Below are 13,191 nucleotides of genomic sequence, written 5' to 3'. Positions count from 1 at the left end.
GGCGACAGAATTTGCGAGACTCCTTGCCTTTCCAATCTGCTGAACCACAAAGCATTACTGTCTGTTACAAAGCATAACAGGGTAGGATACACAACCCTTCCAACATACTGTCAGGGCACTTATCTTTAGTATTCCTTACAAAAACAAAAAATAAGATGCTAACTGGACCAAAGTTAGGAGATAACAAAAATGAATTATAATTAAAAAACTGTTTGAGGAGAAGGTCCATTTGCTTCAACCATAAAATGTGGCAGGAAATCGGGCATCTATGAGCATCATAGCCAGTAACATCAACATTCTCTTTGATGCGCACAATTTTGTGTAACATGGTGTGCAACCCATAAATGAATGTAACTATAACATGTTAATGATTGCTTAGTGTGGGCTAGGATTCTGTACTGAAGAAGGATGAGATATGAAGCTGGAGGAGGTCCAGACAAAATTACAGTAACTTGTTATTGTAGCTTGTTTACAATAATGGGTTGGACGGCAAGTAACGATGATGAGTGAGGTGAATACAGTGTATTTCAGTGCAATGGCCCTCCAGCTACTGACTGCATACCCCTGTTGCTGTTGCTGGTGGTGGTGGTGGTGGTGGTGGTGGTGGTGGTGGTGCAGCATGGCCATATTCGCAGATTCCCGTTGGAGACATTGCTACCAACGGAAGTTGCTGTGAGGACATCAGGCTGCGTTAGCTTCCAGTGCCCAGAGTGTTAGAGACCTTCCATTGATATTCCAGTCAGGGCAGTGATGCCGTTTTTTTCCACGCCATACTTCAGAGACAGTGACAAAGTATGGGGTGAGGGCTGCTCCAATGCCTTGGTGCTTAGGCAGTAGGCAGCAGTTTGTGGTGGGTGGTGGTGGTTGTCTCTGTGTCATTGGCACAGAGCAACAGTTTTGTGACATCACATAGTGACCCTGCTGCCTGAGTGCTGATGGGCGGCTCACTGACTGGGAGGTAGCCACGGTGTTAGTGTGTCAGGCCAAATTATCTGCAAAGAAGACAATGACTTGTCATCATAATTGGCAGCAGGTCAAAGTGCAGGTCTTCCTGGTAACTGCCCCGATTTTGTCACCCTGAAGGGTGTGTTGTGGAAGGTGTATGAATAAGTCCACTCAGCATGAAGGTCAGTGACCGATGTTTGGCTGACTCCAGAACTGGCCTAATTACTATCCTGCCACTCCATCACTGGCTCAAATTCCTGTTATAACTTTTCGCTTTTCATAACTAACCAATCTGCAATTTTAGTTTTCCCGCAGCATTTGAAGTTGTGACACACACACACACACTCTCTCTCTCTCTCTCTCTCTCTCTCTCTCTCTCTCTCTCTCTCTCTCTCTCTCTCTCTTTCCTACATCTGTCATTTAGTTTCAGTGGATGGAGACAGCAATGAGACTTCCCATGCTCCAGTTATTACTTCACATTCATGATGCACTGGAATAAAATGGAATGTACATCACATGGAATTCTGTGCTCTTTAATGATGACTAGTTCATGTATAGTGATGTTACTGCTCCACTGTAATGTTCATTATGGGTGATATAAACTTACCATAACCTATCTTAGTAACAGTGATGAAATCATTCATAGACAGGTGTATGAACTGAGATGAAAGACAACGTTAAATGTTTCATGCATGGTCTGATGCACATGCTACAGGCAAACACAGCAGAATGATGCTATTGGCTGGAGTGTCACATTGTACACTGCTTCTTGCCACTGTGCATTGCCTCACCATCCACTGCCTTTGTGCAAGCTGCTATAACTGGGCTGACTTTGTTTGGACTAGAACATGACAGAGGCTTGTGTTGCACCAAATAAAAATTGCTAAACATGAAATTTAGTTTTGTGCCATTATTGTGACAATTTTTTCATTCTTTGTGTGTCACCTTAAAGGATGGGAATAAAGCTGCTTTTGAACTTAGTGCCATTATTGAAAAATAATTTAAAAAATAATTATCTGTTTGCAAACAGAAGACTTCATGAGAGTCGCCCAGTGCTTTCAGTTTCTTTTCGTAGTATTCAGGTGCTTTCAGGGTTACAGAACAAGGCTGTAAGTGACAACCATAATATCTCTGTAGAGTTTGCAGTCCTTCAGTATTCTTAAAATTACAACATGGTTGTTATTTGTGATGGCAAAGTCAAAGTGAGCTGTATAATGAAATGTGACAAACTTGACAAGTGCAGGTTATGAACCAATGAAAGCCTTTGGTTTATCAGTGTTGTCAGCTGGTCTGTCCACAACAGATTGTCAACATGTTGAGCTTGTGGGTATTATTCTATAGGAACTGCAAACAAGTACCGGGGGGAAGTTTGGCACCCTCATTTCAGAAATAAAATAAATAAATAATTAAAAAAAAAATTCTGTCATCTCGTACCTTCAGACACACTATTAAAGAAACTAATAACCACTGTAACCTGCAACTCGGTGATTTATTGTTTATTGGGGTTCTGTTAGAATTGTTTCCACACTGATCCCACTGCCTGGTAGTTTGTGTCATATATAAAAAAAATTGTCATCAACCACATCGCAGCTGTCTTACATTTGTTGCATATTTATATTGATATTTTAACTGCTACTTCTGTGTGTGCTAAAGACTAGTTGAGACGAGTATTTAGCCATCCTTGCAACAGATAGGGCTGGAAGGCAAAAACTTTCATGTGACCAATCCGAAAATGGTTTGCCCATGTGGCGCCTACTAATTCATAAAAGGGTGTAAAGCAAGTCCTGCCTTGTCTGACTGCCAACAAATATGTTTTGTTTGATCCAGCTGGTTTGTGACTTCCATTTTAATTAAGTGTTTGAGAATTGGGAAGACCAGGAAAAAGTTGTCTGTATCTTAGTAAAACTGAAAGGACTATGTTGAGACATCACTCTTTCATATAGGTATAAACTCATGCTAATACTGATAACAAAAATTATGGTTAAAATTTCTCTCTCCCTTCTCTGAAGTTATCATCAGTATCTTAGCAGCCAAATGAAGTCCATCACCTCCTGTGGGTGTGATCGAGGGTTGGCATCTCACTTTTTGTTTCCTGTAATGCACACTACACACATGAGTTGACTGTATGTCGGTCACATACCAGTTACACTGTGTAACAGCTAGGAAAGTTTTGCAGAGTAATTCAACAAAAGGGCAGAGGTCTCGCGAATACTATGACTGACTGGCTGACTACATACAAATATCTGAAGCTTTATGAAAGGTTTAAATGATTACTGAAGATATTTTGGTGTGCAGTGTAAAAACCTACACTTGAGCTATTACCATTGAGGTTTCTTGTGCTTTTTCCAAAATTTATCCTTGTGAAAACTGAATGACCACAGCTCATGAATTAAATCGCGTGCACAGTTGTCAGTTTCAGAAGAATAAATGTCCAAATTTTTTGAATGGAAAAATTTGGTGGTGGGTTTTAGTCTGTATTATAAGTGAGAAGATCAAACATTTGGAGAACTTTGTAAATATGTAGCAGTACCAATGAAGATACTAATACGCCAGTGCATTGTAAAAACCTCGAACAAACAACTACTAGCAGGAAATTGGGCTTTAATCCACTCAACTACACAAAAGTGGAGACAAATCAAATCCAGACAACTATAGAGGAATTTCCTTTTTTGATATCACATATAAAGTCATGTCAAGAATTTAACAGAATCTAACAGAATATCAAGGAGGTTTAGACTCTGGAGAAGCAGCCCAAAACACACAGTTATTTAGAAATTGGTAATGGATCAGTCCCAAAGGAGGAGGCAAAACAAGAAGTCAGACCTCCGTGGTCTTCAAAAAAGCTTATGATTGTTTCTACAGATCTTTATTGATGAAAATACTAATGATTTCGGTCTTTATTCCAAATGAATAAAAATGATCTACTTTACTCAGACAAACAACAGATGTAAAGTAAAGTTTAGAGGAAAAATATCCGAGGTGCTTACAGTTACAACAGTGTTAAGATTGGGAGATTACATTTCAGTTGTGCACGGAGTGCGTGATGGGGGATGTTACAAGGAAAATCGTAAAAACGTAAAAATTGGAACCAAGAAAGATTAAACTAACTTAAATTACTTGGAATTCACAGATAACTTTGATTTACTAACTGATAACATTCAAGAAGCTAGAAATCAAATAACTAGCATACAAAATATAGCATCAAAAAAATTGGAATCCAGATATCATTCGAACAGACTGAGGTAAAGGTAGCGGACCACTAGTAATTAACCACATAACAGCAAATAACAAGAAAGTAAAACTACTGAAACAATTTAAATACTTCGGAGAAATTATAATATACAAATTGGATAAGAAATGTGCTTGACAAGAAATAACTAACAAAATTCTGAAGCTGAAAAATTAACATGACCTACATACAATAAAAAAATGTCCTAGCAATCTAAACTGAAACTGGTGGAGTGAAAATCTTTTCTGAGTTGCCCAGAAAAACAGAATTGACAAAATCCTAAAATTAGAGAAAAGATTAGCTGTAACATTCCTAAATAAGAAATGTCAGGAGGATGGACAATGGCAGATAGTGCCAAATGAAGTGGTGTGCAGTGGACTAGAGGCCATAGAAACTACTACACGAGAAAAAATGATCATCTCCTGACACTGTCATTCACCTTGTGTTGCTGTAACGTTTTCAGTTTAAACACAGCGCTGGTTATGTAGTTTTTTCATGCTGAGCAAAACATGTTTTGAGAATTTATTTGTGTTATCAAGTGCAGCATTTACTTACATATTTTTTGTAATGTGAGTGATAGTTTTCATGTGTGTGGGTTTCCATATACCTGAGGAGGCACAGTACTTGGTAACCTCAAAAAGATGACTACAGTGGAAGGGACGCAGAATGACACACATACAAACACGACACAAAATACGTATGTACATATTTGCACTTGACAGTGAGAAAATATTCTCAAAACACTTCGTGCTAAGCATGACAAAATACGTAACTAGTGCAGTATTTCATTATTTAAATAATGAATGACAGCTGCAGGCTTTCAAAAACATGATGTATGAAATTGAGTCAAACGTTCCTACTTCCTAGACAGTTATCAGTTCCAGTTACATAAACTGTTCTTATTAGATAATTAACCTTTATTACATAATAAGCAAGTCCCTGATAAGTCTCTTGATGCCTGTTATGTACACATATCATACATGAAGTGCAAAAATGCAAGGGGGTATCCTAAACACAACATTAACAGCTTAAAATGTTATTTCTCACGTTTTACATTTTCCCACTTTTTGCACACTTTTTGTTTGAAGTTCATTGCAAAAGTAAAAGTGGGGTTTCACTGTATTGCATTTAGTTAAGATACTATTCAGGTATGAAAATAGATCTAATTTGTACCAGTAAGGTAGATATGTGCATTCATGGTTGCTTTTTTTTCTTCTCATATGATGTTGAGAAAGTAAACCCTAGTGAATCAATGGTTTTAAATTGTCACACTTGCTTTATAGCGCTTTTCTTCCTTTGTGAATTACAGAAGCTTTGCGGAAATACCAGCAAGTGAACCAGGGTTCTCTCCCACAGCGAATATTTCTGTATCGTGATGGTGTTGGAGAAGGACAATTGCATTACGTTTTTGAACATGAGGTGGCCTTGTTGAAGCAGAGGCTGCAGGAAGTATATGGTTCCGCAGCTTTCAAGCTGGCTGTAATCATAGTGACAAAAAGAATAAATACAAGGTTGTTCCTGAAACAAGGAAATCCTCCACCAGGAACAGTTGTGGATGACGTCATAACAAATCCTAGCTGGTATGTTACATCATTTCTAAATAGTGGGGGAGTGTTGGTGGTGGTGGTGGTGGTGGTGGTGGTGGTGAGAGAGAGAGAGAGAGAGAGAGAGAGAGAGAGAGAGAGAGAGAGAGAATGGTGTGCAAGGAATTGCTTTGAAATAGGACAGTTCATGCATCTCTCTCTAAAAATGATACTCACATGTCAGTGGTTAAAGAATAATACATGTCTGTTGTATAACACATTTATATTCTTTACAAATGTATTGCACTGAATGAATGAGCACTTCCTAACTTGTCGCACGGCAGATATGCAGGCCATATACATCTGCGATACAGACCTTCAGTGCTCAACAGCTAAGCATCCAAGACTCACATAATATGCACAGGGCTGATGCGACAGGTTCTTTGTATCTGGAAGCAAACAATTGAACTCCAATCAAATGTTTGGAATAATAAGATTTTAACAGTGTCCAAATCTACATATTTTTTTACTAGTTCTAATGTGACAAGCTGACAATGGTAATATTGCAACAAGGAGAGGTCCCCAGCAGTGGAATCAACTTTTTGAAACCAAATATATGGTGATGAGGTTTAAGATCCCATATATCACCATTCATCCTGGTTGGCCCAGATTTGCAAGTAATTGACAAACAATTTTTTGAAATTTTGCATGGCACTCAGTAGATCAAAAAAGTTGCATTATGAAGACGGTTTGCGTGGCATGATGGATGGGATAAGGGTTTCACATAGAAGAGGTTGTGGGCTCAATCCTCATCAGGCGCGTGAAATCATCTTATTTTTAAATGTTTATTGAAATGATTTTTATCATTATTTGTGTTAATTGGTTTAAATGTAATATTTTATTTCTAACATGGGGGGCTGGCCAGTACTTACCTCAGCTCAGTACAGCCGATAGATACACAAAACAGAACAGAAAATTTACATTCCTAGCTTTCGGAACTTTGTTCCTTCATCAGGGAGGAGAGAGGGGGGGAAAAAGGGAAGAAGGGAAAGTGGATTCAGTTACTCACAACCCAGGTTATGAAGCAACAGGGAAAGGTAAACAGGGAGGGTAGCAAGGATGGAGGCATGGTTGTCAGAGGGAAGCCAAAGATATTCTACTGTTAAGTACTGTGCCAGCTTCAAACCAAAGAGGATGCATGCAGAAGTAAAGAGGTATATAGTATAAAGATAAACACAACTATGTAGGATGAAAAGATGCGTGAATGGCTAAAGAGGAGAGGGAAAAAGGACAAGACTGAAGAGTAAATGGGAGTGAGGTTGGTTAACGTAGGTTCAGTCCAGGGGGATGGTGGGATGAAAGGATGTGTTGGAGTGCAAGTTCCCATCTCCGCAGTTCTGAGGGACTGGTGTTGGGTAGGAGAAGCCAAATGGCACATACGATGTAGCAGGTTCCTAGGTCCCTAGAATTATGCTGGAGGGCATGCTCTGCTACTGGGTATTGGACATCTCCTTGGCGGACAGTTTGTCTGTGCCTGTTCATGCGCTCAGCGTTTAGTTGTCGTCATACCGATGTAAAAGGCTGTGCAGTGCAGGCATGTCAGCTGATAAATGACGTGTGTTGTTTCACATGTGGCCGTGCCTTGAATTGTGTATGTTTTACCAGTAGCGGGGCTGGTGTAGGTGGTTCTGGGGGGATGCATGGGGCAAGTTTTGCAGCGGGGTCGGTTACAGGGGTAGGAACCAGTGGGTAGAGAAGGTGGTCTGGGAATATTGCAGGGTTTGACAAGGATGTTAGGGAGGTTAGGGGGGTGACGAAAGGCAACTCTGGGTGGTGTGGGGAGAATATTGTCAAGGGATGATCTCATTTCGGGGCTTGACTTGAGAAAGTCATATCCCTGGCGGAGTAATTTGTTGATGTATTCTAGGCCAGGATAGTATTGGGTGACAAGGGGGATGCTTCTGTGTGGTCTGGGGGTAGGAACATTGTTGTGGGACGGGGAGGAATGTATTGCTCGGGAGATCTGTTTGTGGACAAGGTCTGCAGGGTAGTTGGGGGAGAGGAAAGCACTGGTCAGGTTATTGGTGTAATTGCTGAGGGATTCGTCACTGGAGCAGATACATTTGCCCAGCTCAGTCTGGATGGAGGGAATGGGATCCTGGGTAACAGCTTCGTAGGTTGAGGTGTTGGAGAGTTGATGCAGTCCTTCTGCCACATACTCCACACGGTCAAGTACCACAGTTGTGGAGCCTTTATCCGCCGGGAGGATGACAATAGAGCGATTCTACTCCTTTGTCACGCCATTTTGATCACCATATAACTATTTCATTTTTTCTTTATATCATTCATTCTCTTCTCGGAATTTTTGCTAATGTGAATTTAATTATATTTATCTATTATAATATTCACTTATTTGAAAATTCTGATCTCTCGGTTAAAAAACAAGATACAAACCAAGCTATTTACATTGACTGTGCAATGATGTGAAAAATGTATTTTTCATTACAAGATGTGCAATTTTTTGCACGGTAATCTCACAAACATTTAAAAAGGAGTCTAAATTTCTATCGCACTATGGAAAAAATAACGCCGATGAAGATCTAAATGAAGGAAGGGTTTATAAGTAAAATGAAATTCAAGCAAAATGAGGAATAGATACAATAAGTGCATGAACTTGAAACAAATAGGATGATAAAGACAAAAGAAATTATACCAAAATCAACACACAAAATTAATTAAAAACCCATTAACAAAGATTTCAAGTGGAAAGAGAATGATAGGAAGAAAAAAGAGAGCAAATGAAGAAGTTAATATTATGATTAAAATTATGTGACAAAGGAATAGAAATAAAAAGTACATTTAAATAAATTAATTGAATATAAATAAAGATCAGTCATTTAGATCAAGATTTAAAAATAAAATAAAATTTAATGCATATGACAAGATTTGAACCCACAACCTCCTGCATGTGAAGTCCTTACCCTGTCCATTAAACCACACAACCAATCCACGTATTACAACTTTAACACTAATGAGCATCATGCAAAACTTTGAATATTTTTATCAATGATTTGCAAACAAAAGCCCATCAGGGTGAATGGTTGCAGTGTAAGATACGTGGGATTTTAACCTATGTAGCAGTATAGGTGGTTTCAAAAAGTCGATCCCACCGTTGGGGACTTCTACTTGTAAGCAATAATCACATGTTGGTGGTGTTTCCAGTGTGACGACTGATTTGATGCAGCTCTACATGCTCCTCTATGCTGCACAAGCTGCTGCTTCTCTGAATAACTGCTGTAACTTAGATCCTTCGTAATACGCGTACTGTATTCATCTCTTGGTTTCCGTCTAAGATTTTTACCCCCGCGCTTCCCTCCGGTACTAAATTAGTGATTCTCTTTAATGACTTAGAATGTGTCCTGTCAATTAATCCCTTCTTCTGGTCAGGTTGTGCCACAAATTTCTTTTCTCTTGAATTCTATGCAGTACCGCCTCATTGGTTATGTGATCTATCCATATAATCTTCAGCAGTCTTCTGTAGCACCACATTTCAAAAGCTTCTATTGTCTTCTTGTCTAACTATTTGTCATCCGTGTTTTACTTTAATACATGGCCACATTGCATACAAATACTTTCAAATAAGACTTTCTAACACTTACTTCAATATTCGATGTTAACAAATTACTTTCCTTCAGAAACTTTCTACTTGCCATTGTAGCCTTGCCATTGCCAATCTACATTTTATCTCATCTACTTTGGCTCTCATCAGTTATTTTACTGCCCAAATAGCAAAACTCATCTACTACTTTTAGTGTCTGATTTCCTAATCTAATTCCTTCAGCATCACCTGAATTCTAGATTCCATTATCCTTGGTTTGCTTTTGTTGACTTTCATCTTATACCTGCCTTTCAAGACATGTACATTCCGTTCAATTGCTTTTCCTTTTCTTTTTGGTGTCTCTGACAGAATTACAATGTCATGGACCAATCCTGCAATTTGTTTTCCTTGCATTGAACTTTAATTCCTTCTCCAAATTTTTCTTTAGTTTGCTTCACTTGCTTGCTCAGTGTACAGATTGAATAACATCGGCAGTAGGCTACAACCCTGTTCACTCCTTCTCACTCACTGCTTCCTTTTCATGCCCCAAGACTCTTATAGCTGCAGTCTGGTTGTTGTACAACTTGTAAATAGCGTTTTGCTCCCTGTATTTTATCCCTGCTACTTCAGAATTTCAAAGAGTAATGTGTTTCTGTCAACATTATCAAAAGCTTTCTCTAGATCTAAAATTGCTATAAATGTAGATCTGGCTTTCCGTAACAAAGCTTCTAAGACAAGTTGTAGGGTCACTATCGCCTCGCATCTGCCCACGTTTCTCCAGAATCCAAACTGATCTTCCCCAAGGTCAGCTCCTACCAGTTTTCCCATTCTTCTGTAAGGAATTAAACTGATAGTTTGATAATATTCACACCTGTCAGCACCAGCTTTCTTTTAATTGGAACTACTGCATTCCTCTTTAAGTCTGAAGATATTTGGCTGTCTCCTATATCTTGCACACCATATGGAAGAGTTTCGTCATGGCGAGCTCTCCTGAGGTTATCAATAGGTCTGACGGAATGTTGTCTATTCCCAGGGCCTTGTTTCAACGTAAATATTTAACAGCTCTATCAAGTTCTTCTCGCAGTATATCATCTCCCATCTTGTCTTTACCTACGTCCTGTTCCATTTCTATAAAGTTTCCTGTAATGTCATGTCTCCCTTGTATAGACCCTCTATATACTTCTACATCCTTATATTTGTCCTCTAGTCATTCGTGCTTAGCCATTTTGTGCATCATGTCAATCTATTTTTTTTAGATGTTTGTATTCTTTCAGCTGCTTCATTTGCTGCATTTTTGTATTTCTCCTTTCATGAATTGAATTCAGTATGTCTTGTGTTATCAAAGGATTTCTACTAGGCCTTATTGTTTTACATATTTGATCCTCTGCTGTCTTCACTGTTTCATCTGTCAAAGCTACACATTCGTCTTTCACTGTATTCCTTTCCCCTGTTGTAGTCAGTAGTTGCCCAGTGCTCCATCTGAAACTTGCAACCACCTCTGGTTATTTCAGCTTACCCACATCCCATCTCCTTAAGGGGCGTAGTACGTCAAATGGGATGACTTGAAGCAGGAGAGACACCACAGGAATTTTTAATTTCCACTGTCTATAATTTTAAAAATAAATTCATAAAACTTTGTCAGAATGACCAGAAAGGATTCAGGATTTACACTTATAGTGGTGGAAGTTCAAAAATATAAGAAAATTATTATTATTTTTTTTCATTTGTATTTCACCTTTTTTCACTTACCATTGGCTGCATTTGTTGTTATAGGTACAAATTTCTTCATAAGTAAGGGAGATTCTTCATTGAATTTTGCACAGTGTACAAACCGTACTTACAGGTGTATGAAACTCTAGAATTTCCCAAATCTATTAAAAACTGTGGTAAAAATCAAGATAATTAACTATAAAATTTGAGGTTTTTCTAAACATGAAGTTTAAAATGTAACAGCACATTCATTTTTTTCATAAATTAAATAATTTCTAGAGTTTCATACACCTGTAAGTATGGTTTGTATGCTGTGCAAATTTCATTGAAGAATCTCTTACTTATGAAGAAACATGTACCTATAGCAACAAATGCAGCCAATAGATGCGAAAAAATGAACTATCACATGTACAAAAAATTATTTTGTAATTTTTTCGAACTTCCACTGCTATGATTGTGAATCCTGAATCCTTCCTGGTCAAGCTGACAAAGTTTTATGAATTTATTCGTAAAAGTATAGACAGTGGGAAATTAAAATGTCCTGTGGTCTCTCTCCTGCTCCAAGACGCCCGTTTGACGGCCTACCCCCCTTAATTTCCTAACAGTTTCCTTTGGTTTAATCTGCGAGTCATAACTGATAAATTGTGGTTAGTCCACATCTGCCCCCTGGAAATGGCTTAAAATGTAAAATCTGGTTCCGAAATCTGTATTACCATTAGATAAATCTGTCTTACCATTAGATAATCAATCTAGAACCTTCAGGTGTCTCCAGGTCTCTTCCACGCATACAGCCTTCTTTCATCATTCTTAAATCACATGTTAATGATGATTAAATTATACTCAGTGCAGAACTCTATCAGATGGCTTCCTCTTTCATTCTTTTCCCCCAGTCCATACTCACCCACAATTTTACCTTCTCTTCCTTTCACTATCGAATTCCAGTTTCCCATCACGATTAAATTTGCGTCTCCCTTAACGGAATAATTTCTTTTATCATCATACATTTTTCAATCTCATTATCTGCAGAACTAGGTGGCATATAAATTTGTATTACTGTGGTGGGTGTGGGCTTTGTGTCAATCTTGGGTGTGATAATGCGTTCGCTAAACTGTTCCAAGTAGCTTACCCACGATCCTCTGTTCTTGTTCATTCTCAAACCTACTCCTGCATTACCTCTATTTGATTTTGTACTTACAATCCTGAATTCACCTGACTGGAAGTCCTGTTCCTGGTGGCACCAAACTTCACAAATTCTACTGTATCTACCTTCAACCTATCAATTTGCCTTTTTAATTTTTTGAACCTACCTGCCCCATTGAGGAATCTAATATTCCATGCTCTGATACGCGGAATGCCAGTTTTGTTCTTCCTGATGACCATGCCCTCTTGGATGTAAAAGGAACAGATATATCAAATGTTGCTGCAGACTGGGTGCAAGATTCAAAAATTTGTCATGCATCACATGCATGCAATAGGCCTGTACCAGGGTAGCCAATTCAATGTGTGTCAGGTTGATTTCAGATAAGTTAAAATTGACATGGTTTGAATTTGGAAAGGAATTAGCTAATGGATTAGTTCAGTGTATTCATGGTTATAGCTCTCATTGATGAAGCATTTTGGGGAGACACCAACTTTCAACACTATTTAAAATCATCATTTGTGTATGAATAAAGGAGTTATAGTATTTATCAGAGTGAGTTTCCAGAGATTCGTACAGTCTGAAAAGCCCTCTTATAAATGGTCTTACTTAGCAGCAGATATTCAGTGTTTCCTGTAGTTCATTTAAATAACTAGGGAGTATACAGGGTGTTGAACTATACAGTGTTTCAAAGATTCAGTACCCAAACTAACAGGGGTGGTACAGGAAACAAAAGAAATAGATTTCGTAAAGCAACCGTGTGTCTGACACAGATATTGTGTGAGCACTGAGCCTGGATAGATAATGCACAAGTGGAGCAGGTAGTAGTAGTAGTAGTAGTAGTAGTAGGCGTTGGTTTGAGATATGTAATATGTTCAAAGGTCATGTTCTTAGACACTGAGTCAGTCAACAGCAGATAGCACTAATACTTGTATGACTGTTGCATTGTCAACAGGGAGTACGACACGTCGGGAGAAATGAGACACATGCACTTTGTGTACGGTCTGCCTAAAGATGTTTGTCTGAGCCGAGTGAATGTATCGTAAAC

General features: G+C 38.6%; 1 protein-coding gene across 3 annotated transcripts in view; it reads left to right on the top strand.

Annotated features, from left to right (window-relative positions):
- The window catches only part of LOC124795345 (piwi-like protein Siwi), a 119,366-nt gene that overhangs the window by 100,270 nt on the left and 5,905 nt on the right, over positions 1-13,191 (top strand). For all 3 annotated transcript variants that reach the window (XM_047259335.1, XM_047259334.1, XM_047259333.1), the window contains exon 15: positions 5,484-5,754. In XM_047259335.1, coding sequence (XP_047115291.1) covers positions 5,484-5,754 — 271 coding nt within the window. The remainder of the gene's footprint in view (positions 1-5,483; positions 5,755-13,191) is intronic.

This window comes from Schistocerca piceifrons, chromosome 4, assembly GCF_021461385.2.
Source record: "Schistocerca piceifrons isolate TAMUIC-IGC-003096 chromosome 4, iqSchPice1.1, whole genome shotgun sequence".
NCBI classification, from domain to species: Eukaryota; Metazoa; Arthropoda; class Insecta; order Orthoptera; family Acrididae; genus Schistocerca; species Schistocerca piceifrons.
Note: the sequence above shows the minus strand (reverse complement) of the source record. Positions and strands in the feature narration are given on the sequence as shown.